Source organism: Ptychodera flava (genome assembly GCF_041260155.1).
Source record: "Ptychodera flava strain L36383 chromosome 23 unlocalized genomic scaffold, AS_Pfla_20210202 Scaffold_24__1_contigs__length_23054250_pilon, whole genome shotgun sequence".
Classification (NCBI taxonomy): domain Eukaryota; kingdom Metazoa; phylum Hemichordata; class Enteropneusta; family Ptychoderidae; genus Ptychodera; species Ptychodera flava.
Genome location: NW_027248278.1, coordinates 21397936 through 21421707, shown reverse-complemented (window position 1 = coordinate 21421707; position 23772 = coordinate 21397936). Strand labels below are relative to the sequence as shown.

Genomic DNA, 23772 nt, shown 5'->3' with positions numbered 1-23772 from the left:
CGGCGAAAACTTTCTTTACTCCAAGAGTTTCAAAATGAAGCCACACTCAAGCGGTGAACCAAAAAGTATTGTACATATTTGAGCGTCCAAATATCTTTCCCAAACATCGTTTATGTTTTTCGACAGCATATCGTGAGGAGAATGGAGGTCGAGGGCGACGACGGTTTAATATATGTTGGTGCGGGAAAGAGAGGGAGAGACTGTCTGTTTTTTTCTATCATGCTAGAGAGGGATTGTTTCTTTCCATTGGATTGAACTTGGCTAAAAAGCAAGAATGAAACTTTAGATAAACACATTACGGGAGTCTTCACATCACGTGACACGTAACTTTGGTAAATGACTTGTTGCAGGGTTAGGACACCAATGCGAAACGAGGTCACTTTCCACCTCCATGTGAGAACAAAACGTTTATTACATTATTCTCAAGATCCCTCTCAGTTGCGTCGGATCATTTTATCGATTCGGAAAATGTGTTTGCCAGAGAGTTAAAATAGTTTTCATTACAGCTTGCCTAGACCCTCGTATGATCAATTCAAATCTGTTATCTCTTATTTTGGATTTTGTTTTCAAAATGAGATTTATGTGGCCATCATGGAACAAATCCTGTCAGCTGAAGGGCGATTACAGCCGACAATCGCTATAGAGTCAGATGTTATTGGGGCATGGATAATTGGTTTAACCCTTTGAGTGCCAAAGTCAATTTTTGTCTCCTTTAGAAAATATACTCCAGTCAATATTTTTCAGATTTTTGTCAAAGTTTTGATAGCAAACTGTACCCAATAAAATGTGATATCCATTTGGTCCTAAATTATCAAAAAATTACAGAAAAATTCATAAAATTTGGTAAAAATGTTGCGCAAAAATTTTGGTGGGAACAATTACAGCACTCAAAGGGTTAACCGTCTACTCTCAGACATATGGACTGACTAAACTTCAACTTGGTATGAATCACTGAAGGACAACAGTCATTTGATAAAAATTAACGTTTTTATTTCTATGAAAAACAACAAAATTTCACCTGTTATTTTACAACTCCAACGAAATACACTCGATTCTCTAGAATTTTACTCAAAGAACCAGCTTAAAATATCAAATTGCTGAAATCTGAAAAATATTAACACAAAGCTATAATGTGCGTGTTTAGTGACAGACTTTTCCTAAAATATGGGCAGAAAAATCAAAATGCAGTCGACATTTCCAACTAAATTTCAGATTGTAAATGTAGCTAACGTAAATAGCAAGTCAAATCTTATCAAATCAAATCACGGGATAAAGTGAAAACAATTGAAAATGTATGGTTCTGTTACTTTGAGAATCTGGAGCTAAAATACTGGTCGTGAAAGTAACTGTCTGTTCTGAAGAACACAAGAATGTCTGATTATCGATATTATTTAGATGTGCATGACCACGGCATGTAGTTTTACACATTTAAAATCTTTCTCAACATTTCGCAACATGGTTGGCGTTTATTTAATATGGTCGCTTCGATTCCAGTCTGAACTGGTCAATTTGGTTCACTACAGTGGATTTTAAAACTTAAAATTAGCTAGTTCCGTTATTAAAATAGCCTCGGAAGAATACAAACTTGGCAAATTATACACAGGCAAGTCATTTTTAGCCTTGATCACATTTCCAAAGGAAAGAACACCTACTTCGGCGAAGAACACCCACTATAAAATTGTCAAATCGCCTGCACATCACAACGAATTTAGTTCATCAGACTGACGCGTTGATGCGCAGCCGCGCATGCGTAGTACACCCGTCGAACAAGGGGTGATGATGAAAGTTAATAATGGTGTAACAGTTCATACGGATATCATCGATGTCTCTTGTTTTTTATTCAACGTCACTTCCGGTTGGCTACCGTCACCTCCCTCCATATTGGTTGTTGGATGCGACTCTTCTCGTCGCTAAGGAATAGCGTCGGTGGTGCGCGCCTTATTATTTTTATGTGTTGAGCGGAGCTTTAATCTTTTCGTTTTTCAGCGTTGACGTAGAATGGCATGATCTGGGTCATACAGATGGGCTGGTTCAGGTCCTTGGTGTCTCCACTGGAGGTGAAGGTGTAGTGATGGAGCAGCGTGGTGAAGAACAAGAAGAGTTCCATTCTAGCCAATTGCTGTCCGAGACACGAACGTGGACCTGCAAGAAACAAAGTAAGCCATTCCTTTATTGGTCAAATAAGTCGCATGTTTTATCACTCAGAAATAGTAGGAAGAGGTGCAAATAGACGTCAACTCGACGACCTTTATAATTTAAGTTCTTAAATTGTCATATAGAGACAGGGGACATGCTAAACCTGGTATTTTTATCCATTACGGCCGACGAGTACGAGTATTTCATTGGCAATCCACCGTTTTATCGTAACTCCACGAAGTCAAATAACTTACTGGATAAAAGGGATTCGAAATTTTAAATTCAGTGTTTTCTTCAGAGCGCCTACCATGCCAGTAGTAAGGAATATTTGACCTCCAGGACAAAATAAGAATTTTACACCCATTTTATTCATTTATCTACATGGAGCGAAGGAAAATTTAACCATCCATGTAACTAAAGTGTGACCCTGACCTATATACGAACTCACTCACGCGCAACAGGGGTTTGGCGCAGCCTGAACTAAGCGGGGAAATTCCCTGCTGAGCATGTTTATACATGTACGGGAATTTCCGTGTGAGTCAACCGGGTCATCAAACTAGCCTATATAAAGGAGCTGTGTTGTCAGTCGCGGAGTCTAGCTGAAGTTAACTAACTTTCATATCCATTCAATCCATAATATCGTAGATATCGCTCCAGCGGTGGACTAAATCCTTCTTGTTTTTGTATTTCTAGCGCCTGATGAAATATGTCCTGAATAAGTTCTGACCCCGGGGCCTCCTCGTTCCGAAGGGTTGCACCTTTTTCTTGTATTTGTGTAAGCAGCTGTTTATATTGAACATAATAATGTTTATATTTCTCTCGTCTCTTTGCTACACCAGTTTTCCCTTGTATTACATCAATAACGACACCAGGTATAGGAGTTAAGGCTAACAGTACCGGAACTGTTGGAATTGCTGCTATTACAGCAGAGCTTACAAGAATTCCCTTAGTAATATTGAGAGCCATATCAATTCGACCCATTAATTTGTAACTTCGTCGATATGCAGCACTTGTTCTTTCTATGTAATCAGCCAATTGTTCAACGCTTTCAACAACTGAGATGTGCATTTTTACTGTATATGTAAGGGGGGATAAAAAATAATTGTAGTAATATAGAAATACAATATGGCAGAAGGAGGAGAAGAAAATATAGCACTCCAGGATATCAATGATGCAAATGTAAATGATGATGATGATGCTACTGCTGAAACAACTTTTTCCTATGATGATAATGCCCTTGCAGAAGCTGATCCTTTCTGGCTAGCCCACAGGTTGATCGTTTGATTGGACAGAGAAGAGAACTTACACAAGATATGGCTGAACAACTCTTAGACAAATATAATATTACTAATCAGTATGCACGAAACGAATTGATTATAAATGCTAAGATTATTGGTAATGATCTGTATTATAAAAAAATCAGAGTTACAACAGATAAAGGAAGTAGATTTTTAGAGAAATCCACATTAAAAAGTTTAAAAGGAGGTTCTGAATTTGTAAATAAAGTATATGAATATAGTGAGCCTAAATATGTGAGTCGTACATTGTATTCTGTAGATGTGGAAAACGATAAAATACCGGCTGAGAAGATGACGCCAGAAGACATGGGTGTATACAAAGATAAACTGACATTCTTACGACAAGATGCTTCTGGCAATGCAGATAAAATACAAGCTTTTGAAAATAAAATCGAACAATGGAACAATCTAAACCCAGAATATAGAGCTATTAATGATGAATTAAGGATTGCGAATATGCGTATTAGCGACCTTAACAATGAAAAAGTTAAAATAAGGCTAGAGAAAAGAGAAGTTGAAAAACAGTTAAAGGATCCTGAAACGAGCACCCAAGGAAAAGGAAAAGCCGAAAAACTACTAGCTGAACTCATAACAAGAGAAGCTAAAATTGACAATCGAATTAAATATGAACGTGATAAGATCAGTGAGGCACATGAAAGTCTGGCGTCGACTAGGTCTCTTCGTGATGTAATTTCCGATCCAGAATTGTCACTCAGGCTGAAGCTGACAGAGTTATTTAAACGAAATGGTATTACAATAGCTGCAATACTGACTGCCCTTGGAATGACAATATCAACAATTGCCCTGGCTGTGACTAGAGGAGGGGGAGTAGGGGGAGCAGGGGAGGAGGAGCAGGAACTGGAGCAAACGCAGGAGGTTCAGGTCCGCCCAAAGTATATACAAAAGCGAAAGAAATTGTAAAGCAATTTGGTGAATGGTTAAAAACATTGGCCGCAAAAAGTGCTGCTGCAATACCAGGTTTAATCGGCTCCCTTGTCAGTTTTCTTTTAAAAACAGCAGGATCGGTGGTCGGATTTGTCGGAGAACAGCTATGGATATTTTTGACTGGATTAACATTAGTCATTATAAATAAAATTATGTATTAATATATGGTCTTACGGAGTTGACATGTTTGGTGAAAAGAATATTGCAAAGTTTCTTTCTAAAAATAAAGACCTGTTTGGTTTCTCTGTCGAATTGGAATGGTGCAAACTCCGACGAGTAAATCGTCATATACTTCGAGCAAATCCAGGTGTCCGACTCAAAGATGATAATCTATATCATAACATATTAGCTTTCGTGAAGGAATGTCAAAAGACTAACTTCTTTAAGCGACTAGAATTCATAGCTGTATTCCAGGATACTGAGGATGACCAAGAGGCTCATCATCTCCAAGAATATGGGTTCTTCGATTGATTCGCGACACAGGCAATCGATTTATCTTTCAGTCAGACGGAAATATTTATGTAAAGATGTGATTTTTTCTTCTAAGTTATTATATACACGAAGTGAAATGTAAGATGTGATTTATTTCTTTTTTCTTCTACTATATACATTACACGAAAAATGGGGTACGATAGAACATTATTACCGAATTTCACCAACCGAATACCGAATGGAACAAAGTCAGAAAGAACTCATCACGTGATTGCTCATAATCCAAGTGAGGCAGATCCAGGCCAGACACTTATCATACGATGTCCGAAGTTAGAAAGCGGAGTACTCTTAGTTCCAGATACTTTCAACCTGGTTTTTGATCTCGAAGTAATGGGAGATGAAAATAACCGAGTAGTACAAAATGTTGCAAAAAATTTGGTGGAGCGTATGAAACTCACATTTGAGGGTCAGACACTTTTCGATTTGAATAAATATAACCTTATTGAATGTTATCGTGATCTCTTCAAACATAAAAAGGAGAGATCGAACATGACACTGTACGGAATTCAGAACGAAAATCTAAGAAAATTAAGAAGCGGTGCGAAAGATGCAGATGCCACCGTCGTGGGTGATAATTTACTTTTCGACACATATAAAACAAATATGCTATTCGTCTCACTCACCCCCTCATAACAGGCCATGGAGTTGCATATCCATCAGCGTTAGGGAGTCATATTGAATGGGAAATTACGCTTGCACCCATCTTCCAATTACTTATCATGTATAATAATATTTTTACAGCCAATTATAAATTAAAAAACATTCAAATGGAATACGAGACAATTTCTGACCTCGATCTCGCGAGGTCAACTGCTGGTTATTACAACGGTGGAAAAAGTTACCTTTACGAGCATATACATTATTTTAGAACAATCCCATTCAAAGAATCGGACACGGTTATCAATGAAAATATAAATGTACCACGACGTAGCATTAGAGGTATTGCAATACTCTTCACTAAAAAACTGTATAATGAAGAACTGAACACTGAATTTTTCCTTAACCCCTCCATTGAATCTGTGTCTGTATCAATCGAAGGCATTGCAAATAAAGTGTACGCTCAGAAGATGATACCAAGACAATTTTGAAAGAAACACGACGGTATTTTGCTGAAGATAAAGATTGGTGTGAAATTGATATAGATGAGGTCGATTATTTGAAGAATAAATTCTGTCTGTTTATCGATCTGCGTAGCTTTAAAGATATTGAGTTTCATGGAAATGGTTTAAAAGTAATGAACACAAAGGACGGAATTCAACTTGAAATTCTGAAGAAAGACACCTCAATTAAGGTTGGCGATGACACTCACGATGTCAATATATTTGCCCACATTTATGTTATCAGTGATGCCCTGGTCTCTATTGAAAATAGTAGATTAAAGTCTTTACAATTTTAAACCCGTCGTCCGTCCTATCGGCCATGTTTCTGCCAGCCATTCGCCCGTGTCTGGATTGTATAACTGCACACGTTTGATATCATTTGGCGCCATCATGATTTTACTACGCTTTTCACTACGGATTTCTCCAGCCTTTTCCGTACAAACTGTGTAAATTGTGCCGGCTCGGGCTCCTTCCCAGTTTCAAATAGATCTTTATAATCTTCAAAGTTCAAATGTTTTCTAACACAAACATCTTTCACCCCTTTATTTTTTTCGTCTCCGAACGGGAGTTCGAAAAGCATACACTTTCGAGCGTATGCCGACAAAATCAAGAATAGGTACACCATTCAACTCATCTTTAAATTTACCTATCACTTTTTTATTAATCTTCGGAAAATCGGGGGCTACCATGGGTCCGCTCATCCCACTAGTATCATATATAGACTTCTCACCATTCTTTTCAACATCTTCTCGGACTATCATTGAAAGTGCTGACGCGTGAGCCGTCCGGGGAGGGTATTGGTACACTGTAAACAAAACTGTCAGTATCCATGTAGGCTAATCGTATTCCAGGGAACTGGGCTCGAAAGTAATTGTAATGCGTCTCATACATAAGCAGCTTAGAAAGTTCCAGTACTGCGGCGCCGATGAAAACTGGTTTTACATATCTATGCTCATCCGTTTTCAGTTCCAGTAGGGCACTGTCGCAGGAATCGCCATCCTCTTCGGAAGTTATGAAAGTTATATGTTTCATCTTTGGATTATACTTCTGAATCTTTTTACGTCCACTATCGGAACGGTTCCAGTCCGAAACAAATTTAAAGTCTCTGTACTTTCGAACATCTTCTATTGTCTTACCGAACATTGCATTATTCATCAGCTTATAGAAATTCTTTTCAAAATCTGTCGTCCCCTTTGTCCTCATTTCAGTGTTAAAGTCAATATATTGTTTGAGACATGGAGCTTCATCGAAAGCAAGCACCGATGAATATTTTTCAATCTCATTCCCATCCGAAGATAGAATTCCAGCAACTTGTAGTGTAAGACATAGGACTCTCTCTCTCTATCCATCACACTTGTAATCAGTCGACCACCCTGCCTCGGAAATTCATAGTGATGCGGTGCTAATGGCAAATCGCTGTGTTCTAGATGTAATTCGGCTGGGTATTCTAAGTCTACTTCTAGAAAACTTGGTGGAAAGGTGGGACATGGTTCCACCCCTCCGCCCTCGGCTCCGGCTCCGCCCCCTTCTTCCCATTCTATCTTCATCCAATGAAGTCCGCCCGTAGGCATATCTGACTCATTGCCCAGCCGTAGAGATTGTTTGCATCGAGATATTTTATTTCGGTCACCGGCTTCTCTGGATCGTAATTCCCGCCGGCGGCGTAAGCAGGATGATTTGTCTGTAAATAATGAATATTACACTGGCTGATACCGCCTCGAATCCCCCTCTGTACGAAAGTCATCTGCTCAGCATCTTGAATGAGCCCAAATTTATTACCTGTGTAAAGTAACATAGCATCCCATGTCAAGCCGGGCGCTGACATATAGTGGGCTGGATCTAACTTGTACGCTTCTAAACATGTGTCGCGGAAATTTTCGAATATATTTGCAAGAAGTAGAACGTCAGTCTCACAATAGAATTCCATATAATCTTTAATCGTCTTACATCCCACTTCATCCCACACCTTCAATGCATGCTCATAATCAGACTCCAAATCCCCTCTTCCGTCAATTCACTATAAAATTCCTCCCTCTCCGGGAGCTCCCCCTCTCCCAGTCTGTCAACCGAGTCTAAATATTCGTAGGGGAAGAAACCTTTCGCCCTTTGAATGTCTGGGTACGTAAGTGGTACTGCCGTCCATCCGTGGTCCGGCACAGTCGTTGCCAACTTCGCCAATGACCCAGACATCAACTGAGCACTGTCCATAAACTTTATAGAAAAGTGGCGTCTCTTTATCTCCATCTCCCCATCGACAACAATTGAGGCGTGAAAAATAAATGTTTTCGAGAGACCCATAATTCCACCATTGCCCGTCTTAGCTATGATTTTAGGCTCTGGTCCCCCTCCGACGTCGATTTCATGTAACTTTTTCAAAATAAAAGAACCATCGTATCCTTGAGGTTGTGAAAGTAGATAGGAATGGTTCTCAACGGACGGCACTTTTCACAATAAAAAGTATCATCACCGTCTAGGTATCCTGCCGGCTCTCCACATGCAATACAGACTGGATTGTCGTAATTAGAAGGATCTTTCATTGGTTTTATTTTCAAATAATACGATTTCGAATAATTCTCAGCCCGTTCTTTCATATCCTTTAGAAAGTCTGTAACACAGGAGAGCCCCGTGAATGTTCTTTTACCATAAACAGTGGGTCGGCCTGGGCCCCGTTCCGAAGAGGTCCGCCCCGTTCCACCATAACATACGAAAGACAAATTGGAATATGTCGACCGGTCCCCTTCTCAATAATTGCCTCAGTATCTGCATAGACGACGTAGGGGGCGGGGACCTTCTTCCGATGTCCTTCGAATTGACATACTTCCTTAGGAAACCTGGCTGGGCAGTGTCTGTTCCACAATAATTCTCATGTCTTCCAACTCTCCTGTTGACGCAAATCCTTTTCCACAAACCAGGCAAATACACTTCCGTCTGTGCACATTCTTACGATTTTTATTAGAATTAAGAAGGCGATTTTCCGCAGTAATTGGCACATAGTGACTCGAAGGGTTGCCATCGGCGCCGACTATTAGTAAAATCTTCGCTGTCTGGACGGTTCCGGGAACCCGTCCCGGAACCGTTCTGTTAGGGGCTCCGTAAAACACAGTTATACCGGACGGATCGGGATCGGACTCGCAGATCTGAAATACTTTGAGTCTGATGCTCGGATTTTGTCGCTCAAAACGCTCGAAAATAGTATCATCGGCGGGTGTTGGAAATGGAATGCCGTCCCAACAGTAATCGGCTATAAATGGAGAGTACGTATTCCAATTTTTTCTGGTATTACCAGCCTTCTTTTTACGAAACTCGGGGTCGGCTAACTTTAAACTTGCTACGACGGCATACTGGAAGCAGTTCTCGGCGCCTCTGAGTAGCACAAGATCGCTCACACATTTCTTATTTTTCAACCATTCCGGCAGTTGGGGGCCGGGGCCAGCCCCAAGTAGTAATTCTACCAGTCTTACTTTAAAATTAAGTATCTCCTCGAGAACTAGACCAGAACCCTCAACAGCTTCAGTTTTATCAAGCCATTCTTTGTAGTCTTTTACTAATTGTTCTTTCACTGCCGCCCCTCCCTTATCTTTTGTGTATATACCCCCTTATAGTTAACATAGTGTGTACGATTTTGCACACTTTGATCTTTTGGATTTTTGAATTTGACTTCCATTTCTGTATAAACACGGTACATCTTTCGGGTCCCTTTGACCATACCTTCGATATCAATCTGCGCGATATCCTCGACTCGCTTGACTTCGTAGGAAAAATCTTTTTCTATAACTACATCTTTGAATGCTCTCCGTAAGCGACGTTTTTTTATGCTGTAATGCACAGTAAGTCTCCTTGGAATAAACTGCGGCGGCACCTTCTCCCATTTCTTCACCAATTCTTCTCTAAGATCATTGAAATCTATCCATGGTTTTTTACCGAAGGGATTTTCTAGAGTAAAACCTTTACCTGAAGAATCTGTTAAATCTGTGTGAGTCATGGTATACAGATAATTCTGAGTGTCTAGCCCTCTATTTAAATCGAGGTCAAGTATATCGACCAATTGGTTTATCTTATATTCATTCACGATTGGATCCATTGTACTGTCCTATATATATCATAAAAAATTTTCTTAAAAGAAATATCTATTCTAATTCATCAAAATCCACTATAATATTTTTGGCAGCATTTATTTGTTTATATATCTCGCCTAATCTTTCTAAGTCGACTAGTTCTTCCGCATCTTGAATTTCTGGTTTATTAGGTGCAGCACAAAATATTAATCTCTCAACAGTGAAAGAAAGAGCACGCTTACTTAATCGCGGTTTAAATGCTAAGAATTCTATCTTACTACCTTTCCTGATATTACGAGGTACAATAGCAGGATTTTCTCGGACTGGCAATGGGCTCACTGCTTTAAAAGCACAGTCAATTTCTTGAACCATATCAATACATGTAGCGAAATTGGAAGTGTTTCTCCCTCTTTTAAACTGAAATTTAAAATACCTCATGCTCGGCTGAGGCCCCTCGCTCCCTCGCTTCTGATACACTTTAGATGGATTGTAAAATCTGCACCCTTCGGCGACGGTTCCGATAGTATTCTTGGAGTGAGCGGCCAGGCTTGCAGCATAACTTTTAGCAGTGCTTGCATCAAAACTTTCACCTAGGGTACGGAATATTATTAAATCAGTAAACTTTGAAGACTCGGTTGCCAACGGACACACACCCCATCGCATGTAGCAGGATCTCTAGAACCATATTTAGGTCCGATGTTGAAAACTACTTCTAGCTCACTGTCTACGTATATGAAAGGATCTACATATTCACCAAATACTAATTTGCCTCCATCATCAATTTTGATGTTTTCTCCGGTTTCAAGTATTTTTATTGCATCTGAAATAGAAAGGATTGTCATTGTCTTATCGTATATATCTTAATAAAAATAATTTAAAAAATTTTTTCTATGATATAGTATCCCCAAAATGTCATACATATTCATAAATGGACCAACTGGAAGTGGTAAGAGTTACGATGCAATAAATTTGGCGGAGGGACCGGAGGTGTATCACGTACCAGAATTTGACACTAGTTTTTCCAGCAACATTGCCGACTTTTATAATGGGCGTGTCACCCCCGTTTCGATTGCCGATTTTCAGAATCAGTTTATAGAACATACTCTTAGTTTACAATGTCGGGCTGGGAGGAGGAGGGAGGAACAATACATTATTTGTGACTCTTCCATAATTCAACATCTGACTTTTTCTCGAATCCGGGGCGTTTCCACGGAGTCGGAAGAAAAAAAGATTGTTTCTAGAGCATTTGACCATTTACCCAGTTTCATTATCATATTCAAAGATATGCCTTGGGATTATTGCAGGCGGAATGTGTTGACTCGAGCCAGGTCGTACGAAATCACCGCCTTAGAAGAACTAGAAGAGATTCACAACAAGTTCAAACAGACTTTCTTAGAAATTTGCCACGACTACACAGACTTCCATGTTGGTAATTCGGAACGCTCTTACCCCCCTCGTTCTCAAGAATATACTTAATCCAACAATTGATACAGAGACAGTCGGACCAGTAGAATATCCACGAGCTTTTGACTTTGGAATTGCATGGGGCAGCTCACGCGATAGCGGCAGCCAGGGATTTTTAATAGACGGTTTCGAGGAGGAGGAACTTGAAAAAGCTTATTATCCACCTGGTCAAGAACAACTAGAACAACGTCGAGTCTCACTCAAGAACCTACACAAACTTCTTAATGCTTGTGAAACAGTGTGTGCTTATAATGCTCCGTTTGACTTACGAGCACTTGACATTATGCCGAAGGAACCCTACGGTTCTGTAACACCGGACTTTGAAGTTACTTGTCTATGGCTCATGTCAGTTGTGTACATTATACTTCAACCAGAACTTATATATAAAGCTGAAAAAGGGGGACTCGAAAGAACGGACTGTGGTAACATGCACAGTCGTTTTGAAGATCTTGCAAACTTAATATGTTCAGGAACCTCCCCTGTACCACCTCATCCACATACTGCCGAAAAAGATGCAATAAGTGAACATTACTTACGACAGTACATGATAAATACTTGGCCAGGTGGTTGGAAGAATAATGGTAAGTTGTCACTTTCTTCTTTCAAGAAATTAAGACTTTTTCCATGGTACTTATTGAATAACTTTCGTAAATACTTACGTTAGTACTTGACAAGTACCATGGACAGGAACTTACGAAGTACTTACGTAGTACCAGCACAGGAACTTACGAAGTTCTAATAACATTTTCCTCCGGCTCCCAACTATTGAAACTTTCTGGATAACCTTTCCATTTTATCAGATAATATTTCTTTCCTCTAATTTTTTTCGTCTTCAAAATTCGTTCTACTCTGTACAGCTCGTCGCGTTCCGAAAGGGCGCTCTGAAGTTCATCAGAATAGAAAGTGCCGAGTATTTCCTCTCCATTCAGATCTTTTATTTTGTAAACTGGTGGTGTTCCCAAGCCAGCTGCGTACACAACTTTTGAAACTACGAAAATCTCCTCTGTCCAATTTGGTAAATATCCTTTCTTGAAAGTGGTCTTGTATTTTGTAATTCGGACCCGTTCTCCCGGCTTGAATTCAGGGTTGGCTCCCCCGGCTGCCAACTCAGGACCGAATAGTGTATAAAATGCCTGCCAATCGTTCTCCTCTGTTACGTCCCTGGGTTTCATTTTGATACTTCCGTGAACGGTGTTGTTGTAATTCTCAAGAAGTTGTGGTAGAATGGGGAGCCAGGAACGTGTCTGTTTATATGTAAAGTATTTCCACATCATCGTCTTAAGAGTCCGATTAAAACGTTCAACAACACTAGCTTTTTTGTCACTGTAGGTGTGAAACCAGTGAATTCCCGCCTCCTCCAACCACCCCTGCATTTTTCGATTAGTAAATTCCCGCCCCTCATCTGTCTGAAGTTTGTCGGGCCTTCTCCCGGATTTCTTAATCACGTCTTGTAGCGCCTGTAACGTATCATCAGCCGTTTTTGACTGTATCGGCCTGGCCCATGCGTATTTACTGAGCACATCGATTACTGTTAGCATGTATCGAATGTTTTTATTCTCTTTTGCGAATGATGAAGGGAATTCCACGAGATCCGCTTCCCACTGGGCGTCTATCGATGTTACGAAAACGCGCCGGCCCCTTCGGAACGCGCCACGAGTACGAGGGACCGGTTTATGTAGATTATAAGTTAGCTGAGTTTTTAACCAGTCCTGCACCTCTTTCTTAGTAACGTGTAGTCCGCTGGCCCGTGCTGCGTCATACAATTTTTGTACACCTCCAAAACCAGTTTTCGGGTTGTAATATAATTCTCTAAGAGTACCTTCGGTGTTGTCACCTTCGGCTTCAGCTTCCATAATTGCTATATTATACGAAAAATTTATGTCGTACGGATGCTGTAAATGAAATACTAGTTTACTGAATGGCCTACTTTTCAATTGTCTGACCAGGTCCGTGGCCTCCCGTTCTGACACCTCCATTCCATATTCTTTAATAATAGTTTTGTTGTCTGTCTTGCTCGGTGTGTAAAATAGTACTAACATCTGTATGTTTTCCCTAAATGGTTTACTAATACTAGTATATTGTTGAGTCAGAACCCAGACAGATAGTCCGTCGTGTCTTGCGCTGAAACCAAGTTTGACTAAAACGTCACTGCGCTTCTTCATATCTTTGGACGCGGCGCAGTCGTCGAGTACTATTAAAGTGTTTGTACCGACCCATTCGTTACGTACGAAGGCTAGTGTATCATCCACAGCATCGAGTCCGACTGGAAACACAAACACATTGTCATCAGTGAAAATGAATCTTTTATTATACGTTTTATTGTTCATGAATGTCGGACAAATGAAAACTATATATTCGAATTTTCCTAGGTACGGACCGGTGAGGAGATCCATTACATATTCCGTTTTGCCAGAATTTGTCGGTCCAGTTATAATCATGTTGAATGGTACAGTTGCATACATCGGATCTATATACTGTACATAAATGTAATGAATATTGCTAAAGATAACAAACCAATTTTACCATATTCATGAATAGGGTCTGCGCCGGTCACTGCTGCTGCCCGTTCCGAAGCCCTGCCGGAACGGTTCCGAAGGGCCTTCGGGGACCGAGTCGTGTCATTGTGAGGTGACTCTCCGGGCTCGTCCTGCCACTTCACAGGATCTCCCCCCTCCATCTCGTGTACAGCACTTTCTCGAACTTCCGTGTTTATATCACCGTTCACCCCGAAGGACATAGATTCTGTAGCGTATTGCAATTCATTATTATAACCTGAGATTGCCGGGCCCGAAAGAATGACCATCTCAGACGGTAAGAGAAGTAAATTGGGTGAAACTGCCATATCAAGTTTTACACCAGTATTCATTATTGTGTCTTGATATCGCCTATAACTAATTACTTTGTCGGTATTACGAATTTCATCTTCGAGGAGAACGCCGAATTCTTTTCTTACTTGCACTGCACTGCCAGTATCGCCCACAATGGTACTGCGAATATTTGCTTGTGCGCCGAGTATGCAATATACGTAGGCTTCAAGGCTTTCATTGAGGCGGGCGAGACCGGCCTTTGTTAGTCCCGAGTCTCCCTTCAGAGGAATGAAACTATTATATTGTCCCTCCGATCCATCATTTCGGAAGAAATAGTAGTGCGGTCGGTCTTTGTCGGACAATTTATGTTTTTTCTTTCCAAAAATGGTATGTGTATAGAAAACGCCTCCGTCGGCGGAGAGGAAAAAGTCCCGACCGTTGTATATCGCTTTTGGCTGTCGAACGGGACCACGATTAGTGTAATATTCATAACCATAACCAAGACCTTTATTTTGACCTTTTCGATAACGAAAGTCGGACTTCGTTGGACTTATATTTCCAAATTCTGTACAGAGAAGTTCATATTGGACGAGATTGTACGGATTGTCACCGGCTTTGAAGGTGGGGTATCGTCTGGAAGTGCAATGTCCATTTCATGAAGTATCCGACGTATTGTAAAGTATACATGAAAACGGCAGAATGATCGTATTTGCGGAGGAAATTTCCCTTCAGAACCGAAGAGATGGCGAATGATATACCACAACCAGTAGTGCTGCACCATACAGCGAAATTCAGTTGCTGGTCCCAGTATTTCATCTTTGGGCTGCCCAGCCAGACATTACTTTCTTTCGCTGATCGATGAGTGATTACGTTATCTTTGAACACATCCCGAGGATGAAAAGTAAATTTTTCTGTCGGCGTTACATATATTTCTAAGTCCATGAGAATAGGTTTTATTCCCCCGTCCGTTTGGAAGGGGGGGTATCAGCATGCTGTACTGTTGGTATGCTCGTCTTATTCAATTGAAAAGCAACTGGGAATAAGTCTGTACTCATTATTCGTGTTTCTATATACATATAGATTTAAATGGAGGAGAATTTTCCCGAAATCCCTGTCGGAATCCCTGTCGGTACGGTTCTGTTAGGGGTACTAACATTCCAGACTATGTTAATACTTTATTTCGGATTCAGGTTTAAACGAATTTTTATTTTTTACTAAGAATAGATAACATACTGCAAACAATGGAGAATTTAATAAAGTCATCGGCAGCGGCAAATATGGCAGCGCCCTACCGGAACGGTTCCCCTATCGGAACGGAAGGGGCTTCGGCGCCTTCGGACAATAATCGATCCATAATAGAGACAAAACGTGAAAAAATACTCTGTGTCATCGCAAGTGGTCAAAGTAAGTTATTTTTTGGTAAGGAGTTTACAGTTAGAGAAGTGGAAACTTGGAAAGATGAATTCATAACACGAGCCTTTAAAGTCTATGAAGCGAAATACAGTTCTCTTATAAGTGATACCATCACTCAAGTTTCATAGATCTAGGAGCCCGCGCAATAAGTCAGGTAGTTCCAATCGATGACCGAGATAACTATGCCACTGATCTTAAAAAGGATTTTATTCTAAACAGTGAAATAAAACGATTATCAGGACGGATAGGGTACACGTGGGGGCCCCTGATTGCTCTAATTTCCACCGGTTTAATTACGGGTAAACATTTAAATTTTAAAAAAATCGGGTTTAATATAGTACCTGAAATAAATGGATTCAACTTCGACGACTCAGCAAACGGCTCCGGCCCCGCCGACGGAGCCCACACCGCAAACGACTCCGTCAGGGACGACCGTCCCACCTCCTACGCCACAGCGCAACATAGAGAAAGTGACGTTACCGCCGAAGCATCCAGGGAGAGTTGCTGCAGGGAAGAAATTAGCGGAATGGAACAGGCAAAACAAGGAGAAGAAACTAAAAGCAATGAAGGGGGAGGGGGGGGAGGGGAGTGATGCGGTAGCGACAAACTGTATAAGCCTACCGCCTACAATGAAAGAACAGTGTGATAATAATTCACGCGATAGCTCACACTGGTATAATAAATGTTATCTTGTTTTAGGAATTGTGGGAGTTTCATTGACTGCATTAGGGCTATATTGGGGGCGTGCTCGGCATACCCCTGTCCCGTTAATCGATCGAGTCCAGATCGGAAAGGGGCTGCTCCCCAAAATAAGAAAGCGGAAAAAACAGAGCCAGTAGCGGCTCCCTCCAGAACAGTTCCGAGGGGAGGGGAGGGGGAGGGGGAGGGAGAGGGGGGTGTTCCCAGCTCCTCTACATTGTATGAGATGGATTAACTCCCCATATTTTTTATTTTTATTTTTTATTTTATATACTAGTCAGCAATCATGGATATTAAAACAGTTGTAAACACAATGTACGATGGTATTGTAATCGCAGGACTTGCGATGGGATATCTTATGATCTCCAGCAAATTTCTAAAAATTGATATGGGCGATCCAAGTCGACCAAATTTAACTCGCTTGGCAAAATTAGGTGGGGCGACTGCTGCCGCGGTTGCGACCAAAGATCTCCTTGAACAGAAAAATATTATTCCTGCAGAACCTTATACTTCGTAATAATAATATTCATCGAACACTTATACTTAGTAATATATACAACGTACAACAATGATCATTTGGATTGAAAGCAAAACAGGTGAACCTGTTACTGTTAATTTTTACCCTTGTATTGACACGACACAGTTTACGAAGATAAGACTGCTAGAGTGCGGACTATATAATTCATGGCATAACATAACATCGACGAATAATGTAATAAAATATCAAGAAGGTGACCAACCGAAGAAGACTAAATCAATACGTCCAGGTAACTACAATATCGATACGTTAAACAAAGCAATCGGGTTGAAGCAAAAAATTAATTTTGAAAAACATCTGCCGACAAACCATGTTTATCTAACTTTGGCTAAAGATATTAAAGTCTATTTCAATGCCACAGGTAGCTTCGCCAACGTCGTCGGCTTTTCAGATAAACCTGAGGACAACCAGTTATAAAAAGTACTATGAGTCCGAAGAAAGTGGATTTCTTAACAGTCACTAAATATATAGTTCATTCAGATGTAGTCGATGTTACTGGAAATTATGTTTCATTTGGCTCCGGAGGATACATACAGGGGAAAGTATCGAACTGTTTACAAATACTTCCCATCCGGGATACGAGAGAAATAAGTGAAAAGGTTACTTACGATTTTAAAAACGGAGCAATTTCTATGCCATTGAGAAAAGGGGGAGATTACATGAATTCAATGCGTATCTGGATAACAGATCAGGATGGGAACATGATCGATTTCAATAACTGGCCAATTAGCTTTTGTATTGAATTGCTGTAGTCCCGAAGCGGGGCCCCTACCGGTGCGTTCCGCCTATCGGAAGATAAACCATCCCACGACCAATCCTCCAGCAATATAGATCATCTCATATTTCTTTTGCTCAGGACTGGGTTGATAATAATCTGAGAATTGCGCTAACGCTTGCGCTGGACTTGACGTAGAGTTGCTTTGCACCGCTTCTGCTTCTTCCAGGATTCTGCATCTGTATCTCTTAATTCTGCCGCAGCATGTGCGTCCTTTGCCTGATTTTCTCTTTCCCAGTCAGCCTGTAGTAATCTTTTTCTGACCAGACGTTGCGATCATGTTCAAATTTTTCTAATGCTTTATCATGTCGGACTTTCTCTTCAATAAGAGCCTCACCATTCCCAGAAAGCTTTTGTCCGATAATATTTCCTCCTGTGAATGCCGTTGCATTTAATACAGCACCGAGAACTGTCATTCCTATAGCTGAAGCCATGACTGTGTATTGTATATTACAAGGTATTATTTTAATTTCACTGTATATAGGTCCCTACGGAGTATGTCTGATCCAAGTGGCTTCGGTCTAGGTACAATTCGTATGCAAAATCTTGAGCTTGAAGATCTGAGTGATGTTAAAGTTAACAATAATACTAAGATGGCTGCTAATCATAATAAGGATTACGTCCTTCGTTATAAAGACCGCGAAAAATATTTCGTTTTAGCCAATGCCGCGGTGCAATCCCATGAGCATGCTGTAGAATTTTCCGAACTTAAAGACATTGATGAAACTGTAATTGACGCCACAAAGGCTTCGAATGATTCTACTCCTTTTGCTCTGACATGGGATGGGATAGTCAGAAATTCATGCCTTATAATGTGCCGCGTAACATCTTAGATATATTGGATAGTGAAATTGCAGGAGGTGTTGCTGAACCACCAGGAACTCCGAATGTGATTTATTTTGATAGCAATGTAAACAAATATAAATGTTAGATTTTCGTAGTTGGCTTACTCCTACAAATCCATACATTGCACTTCTTGGTATACCGATTCACCTTAAAATTAGTCCTCTTAATACAATAATGAGGCAGATAATACACTAAGAAGGTGGATAAACGAGGGGAGAATTATTGCTCGTATACAGCTAGCGGAGTTCCAGTTAGATTATTTTGGGACACAACTTTAAAGAAACTGGGTCTAAAAGTGTCGGTGATGAGGCAGCTGAATTAACTTTACAGACTGTAAATCAACAGATGACTGATAATATGAAAATACTTCAACATGGTACAGTTCTCATTAGATGTGTAAAGTTAGCTACTGGAGATGAATTTGACGATTTGGTTGGATATTATGCTATGAAAACAGATAACAGAACAACTTGTGATATTATCATAAGTATCGATAAAGATCGGGGAGGGGAAATGAGTATTGAATGTTTTGTTGGTGGGAATAGAATAGAGAACGACTTAGGAACTACATTTGTACGTAGAGATAAAAGAGTGAACACTTTAGATATCAGTACCATTCATCTGAAACGTCTCATATTATTTGAAGTAATGGTCTTCCGTCATATTTTAAGTTCAGAGGAAATTACTAAAATTTTATCTATCGGGTGAACAAGTTCGCCCCGATAGGAACTTCGTGTTCAACATCAGCTAGACTCCGCAACCGGCCGGCCGGACTGACAACACAGGTAAAAAAAAAAAGCTCCTTTATATAGGCTAGTTTGATGGTGATGACTCACACGGAATTTCCCGTACATGTTTAAACATGCTCAGCAGGGAATTTCCCCGCTTAGTTCAGGCTGCGCCAAACCCCTGTTGCGCATGCGTGAGTTCGTATATAGGTCAGGGTCACACTTTAGTTACATGGATGGTTAAATTTTCCTTCGCTCCATGTAGATAAATGAATAAAATGGGTGTAAAATTCTTATTTTGTCCTGGAGGTCAAATATTCCTTACTACCATGCCATCTTACACATGTCTTATTCAACAGCGTCAACCAACGAAGTATTTTTGCAATAAATAGTTGATGACAAAATAACGCTGACTATTATCTTCTCGATGGTCATCCAAAAATAACAATTAAGGTAAAACGCGTCAAGCCTCGAGGACAGATACTCAGACTCTCAATTTTTTACAATTCTTTTCTACCACTTGGAGTACAAAAAATTTGCACCTCCTTGGTGCTTCGAAAATTTTCTTTTTCTCCATAGAGTAAACACAGGAATGACGGCCATTTTGAATGTCAATTATCGTCAAATGTTCGGTTATTTCGTACCGAACTTTGCACGATGACCCCCCCCCCCCAGATTCTTATTCTTGATTCGGTGAGAGGATGATTGAAAGTTTCATTGAGGAAAGTTTGGTCAAAAGTTTAAGTCTTTCACTTTCGAGGCGCGTATTACCTTAAACCCCAATCATCACCTTTTTTTTCGACAAACCAACATTCTCACCGAACTAAAATCATTATTATACTTAATGTGCAATTATCCACAAACAGGTAAATGAACACATGTTCAAGGGAAATAAAACAACGATTTCCGCTTTAAAAACAATGATACTTGATCACTATAGACGCAGAAAAAAGAATGAAAAGGCGAGAGTGAAATTGTTTACATATTAAAGGGACTAGGCCTATAGTCTGACTATCGGCAATACTTGTTTATTTATTTTTATTTGTTTTTGTTCCTGGAAACAAAGTAAACAAATCTTTGTTTTCAAGTTGAGCAGTTGACATTTCGACACGTTCCAGGGAGTAGAACAATGCAACCGTAATTTTCCACTGGAACAAAAACTTATGCTACAAACACAACCGCTGCAACAAATAATCATAAGGGACGGACCATTTGATCTTGGGAGTTGGGGTTCACAATTGTAACTTTTTGAAAACAAAATTTCCAAGTGAGCCATGGTGTGCTAATTTTTTTTCTAAGTAAAAAGCCAGATTTACATTTTTTTGAGTTCTGATTTTATTTTTTTTAATTTGCAAACTAGTCTGAAGATTTTTTCCCTAATTCTTGCTCTAATTTTTTTTGACCGTCCCCTCCCAAGATCTAATGGTCTGTCCCTAAGCTTTACAAGCAGTGAAGAGTATTTTACTCACCAATTCCAAACGGCAAATAGACATGGGACTGTTGCTCGAATATGCCATTCTCATCGATGTTTCTCTCCGGTCTGAAGTCTTTGGGGTTGGGCCAGAACTTGGGATCGCCCTGGACGGACCAGAAGTTAGTCAAGATGTACGTTTGGCCGGGGATGTGGTAGCCAAAGAGACTGGTGTCTTCGCTGGTCATGTGCGGGATGCCGAAGGGAGAGATGGGACGAATTCGGATGCACTCGAGCAGCACGGCTTCGATGTAGTGCAAGCTGGCTCTATCAGCGACGGTTGGTTCTCTGTCCCGGCCTACGATGCGATCAAGCTCGCCTTGGACTTTCTTCTGGACATCCGGGTGTTTCACCATCATCAGTATGGTCCAAGCCAACACGTCGCCCACCGTCTGGTTCCCGAAGAAGATATCTAGCACGGAAATGATGACTGATTCGTCGTTGAAATCCAATTCTGGTCTCTCCGCTTTCTTTTGGATTTCATCCAGGTAGCAGTCGATGTAACTCTTCAGTGCTGGCTTGTATTTACTGCCGAGCTGCTTCCTGAGGGCGCGCTTCTTGTCGATCTGATTCCCGGCGAACTTCCGTGCGTTGAAGATGTGGTCCAGCACCCTCCTGGTGGGACCCCATGGAATCCTGGTGAGGTAGGGGAGGAGGGTCATCACGCCGGCTGGATTGGTGTCAGTTGAGAAGCCATTCAACGCTTCGAAGTAGTCGACAGCGGCCTTGTCAGTGTACTCGAATCTTTGGCCGTACACGAATGTACACTGAATGTTGCAGACGGCATGCTGGAACAACGTGTTTGGATCCACGGGAGTGCCCCTCCTGCCATCGATCAACTCCTTCATGACGATCTGGATTTCCGATTCGATGACCTTCTGGAATTCTTCCGTCTTGCCCCAGCCGAAATCCCTCACCAGTTTCTGTGTGAATTTCCGCTGCTCGTGCCATCGAGCGCCCTTGGAGTGCAGAGTACCTGAAGAAACGGCAAACGTGTCCCAGGGTTACAACACATGCAATCTTACAGTCGGATTTTTCCTTCATTATCTTATAACACCTTATGTACTGCAGTTATCTTTATATTGATTGAGAACTCTGGATTCGTTGTCATTCTTACTTATGGTTGTAATGGTTCCGTAACAGCTCAACCGAAATGTAAACTGTGCGCCTTAACCCTTTGAGCGCCAAAGTCAATTTTCGTTGCCCTTGTATAATATACCTCTGAAAATTTTTGTCAGATTTTTGCCAAAATTTTGATAAAAAACTGTGGCCAATGAAATGTTGTGTGCTTTTGGTCCAAAATTATCAACAACAAAAAAATACAGAAAAGTTCATAGAAATTGGTGAGATGTTGCACAAAAATTTTGATGGGAAAAAATACAGCACTCAAAGGGTTAATTTTAATCTATTTACGCTCAAGGAGCTACTTGGTGGAACTTTTGACAATGTATTTATCACTTTGTTCCATAAAATAGTTAACTTATTCAGCTTGCAAAGGGGGATATTTAAAGCAGAGCATTAACTTTGCATATGCGATGTACTGCACAATATACACGTTAGTTGATAAATTCTCGATTTTATCGCAAATTTATCGCGCCTGATAGACGTTGACCACGGATAAACCTTATCGCGTAGTTGTTAATCGCAACATGCACATTAAACTGTTTTTATCGGCGATGAAGTTATACCGCTATTTCGATTTGTTCTGCCATAGCAACGGAAAGTGTTCAAATAAATATTAAGAAAACATTAACGTCTTTAACATTTCTTGCAGAGAGAGAGAGAGAGAGAGAGAGAGAGAGAGAGAGAGAGAGAGAGAGAGAGAGAGAGAGAGAGAGAGAGAGAGAGAGAGAGAGAGCGAGCGAGCTAATACCTCTGCCGGTGTGTTCCAATATTTCTGTTTGGATGTTCACTGGTCTTTCGCTGAAGTGTTCCTGCTGACGGAGGAGAGCCTGTTTGATTTCGTCATAGCCGTTGAGGACAATAACCTCTTTCGTGCCGAGCTGCATCCGATAGACGTTGCCGTACTTCTTGGCGATGTTCACCATATCAGTCCAGGGCGTCCTGCTCCAGATCATGTGCAGGTTGCCGATGATGGGCAGCACCGGCGGGCGTGGCGGCAGCTTCTTGCCGTTGCGGTAGTTGGACGTGGGTCCGTAGTTCGCCATCACCCATGATGTGGCGATCAGCACGATGGCGGCCAACAGCAGAGTGATTGGGTCGACCACGGAGAAGACGCTCTGGGCGACGACCTGAGCATGCGCCGTCGCAATCATCTCGCACTACTTGTGAAATTCAAAGTCTACGAAGACGATAGCTTGGGAGTCTGGACCAGTCTTCCTACGAGCCTCACTCAGAGCGATGACCAAGGCGAAAGCGTGAAGATTCGGTGAAATCGCTCCATATATATAGAAAATCCCGCCTTCTGTTTGCACGTGATGAGGTTAATCAGACGACGGACTGTTTTGGGACACTTCACGTGACGGCGGGACAACCGCATCTTGGCGACAACGCGCCGAGTGGACGCACACGACCAGGGGCGACAGAGGTCAAAACTTGACCAGTTCCCGCTGTGCACTTTTCAGCATTCAAACAAAACACATCCGTGACAGGTTATTTGCGAATGTGAACTAGCGTTTGTTCATGAATAAAAATCCGTCGAACAAATTCATTTCAAAATGTTATACCCAAACTTTGTCCGCTCCTTGCCTGCATTGGGCTCTTACATTACTGCAAAACCGTTGTAGCGTTGCTAAGTTGAAATTTAAAGTGGGTTTATTCTTAAAATAGAGAAACGCGGAATAATTATGTCGCACTTGTTGATTTTTGACGAATTTTAAAGGAATGGAAATGATTTAAGCACACACAACAAGAATACGAAATGAACGCTCCAACGATAGCGCGCACTACATTGAAATCACGATGGCATATAGACTATAATTATTTGTAAATTGTTAGTGAAAGGCATTTTAAATTTTTTCTGTTTAAATTTGAGGTTTACAATG

General features: G+C 40.9%; 1 protein-coding gene across 2 annotated transcripts; it reads right to left on the bottom strand.

Moving 5' to 3' along the window:
- Nucleotides 1–968: 968 nt before the first annotated feature.
- Nucleotides 969–23325, bottom strand: LOC139124557 (cytochrome P450 2J2-like). Of its 2 annotated transcripts, none has more exons than XR_011549958.1 (3): nt 22641–23147; nt 20116–21743; nt 969–2299 (listed from the first exon to the last, which is right to left on the bottom strand). XR_011549958.1 is itself a non-coding variant. In XM_070690691.1 (3 exons), exons 1-3 carry the CDS (start codon nt 23041–23043, stop codon nt 1967–1969), a joined length of 1557 nt encoding a protein of 518 aa, XP_070546792.1. In that variant the 5' UTR covers nt 23044–23325; the 3' UTR covers nt 969–1966. The 2 variants fall into 2 exon arrangements, 1 of the variants encoding a protein (XP_070546792.1); XM_070690691.1 differs by having other exon boundaries at nt 969–2142; nt 20766–21743; nt 22641–23325.
- Between the last annotated feature and the right edge of the window lie 447 nt (nt 23326–23772).

Bases quoted from the DNA above. Each gene is read 5' to 3' on its own strand.
- LOC139124557 (XM_070690691.1), bottom strand. From the start codon at position 23,043: ATGATTGCGACGGCGCATGCTCAGGTCGTCGCCCAGAGCGTCTTCTCC. The intron at 21,744-22,640 runs GTATTAGCTCGC...CCGTTTCTTCAG, and splicing joins ATTGGAACACACCGGCAGAG to GTACTCTGCACTCCAAGGGC. The intron at 2,143-20,765 runs GTGAGTAAAATA...TGTTTCTTGCAG, and splicing joins CTATTTGCCGTTTGGAATTG to GTCCACGTTCGTGTCTCGGA.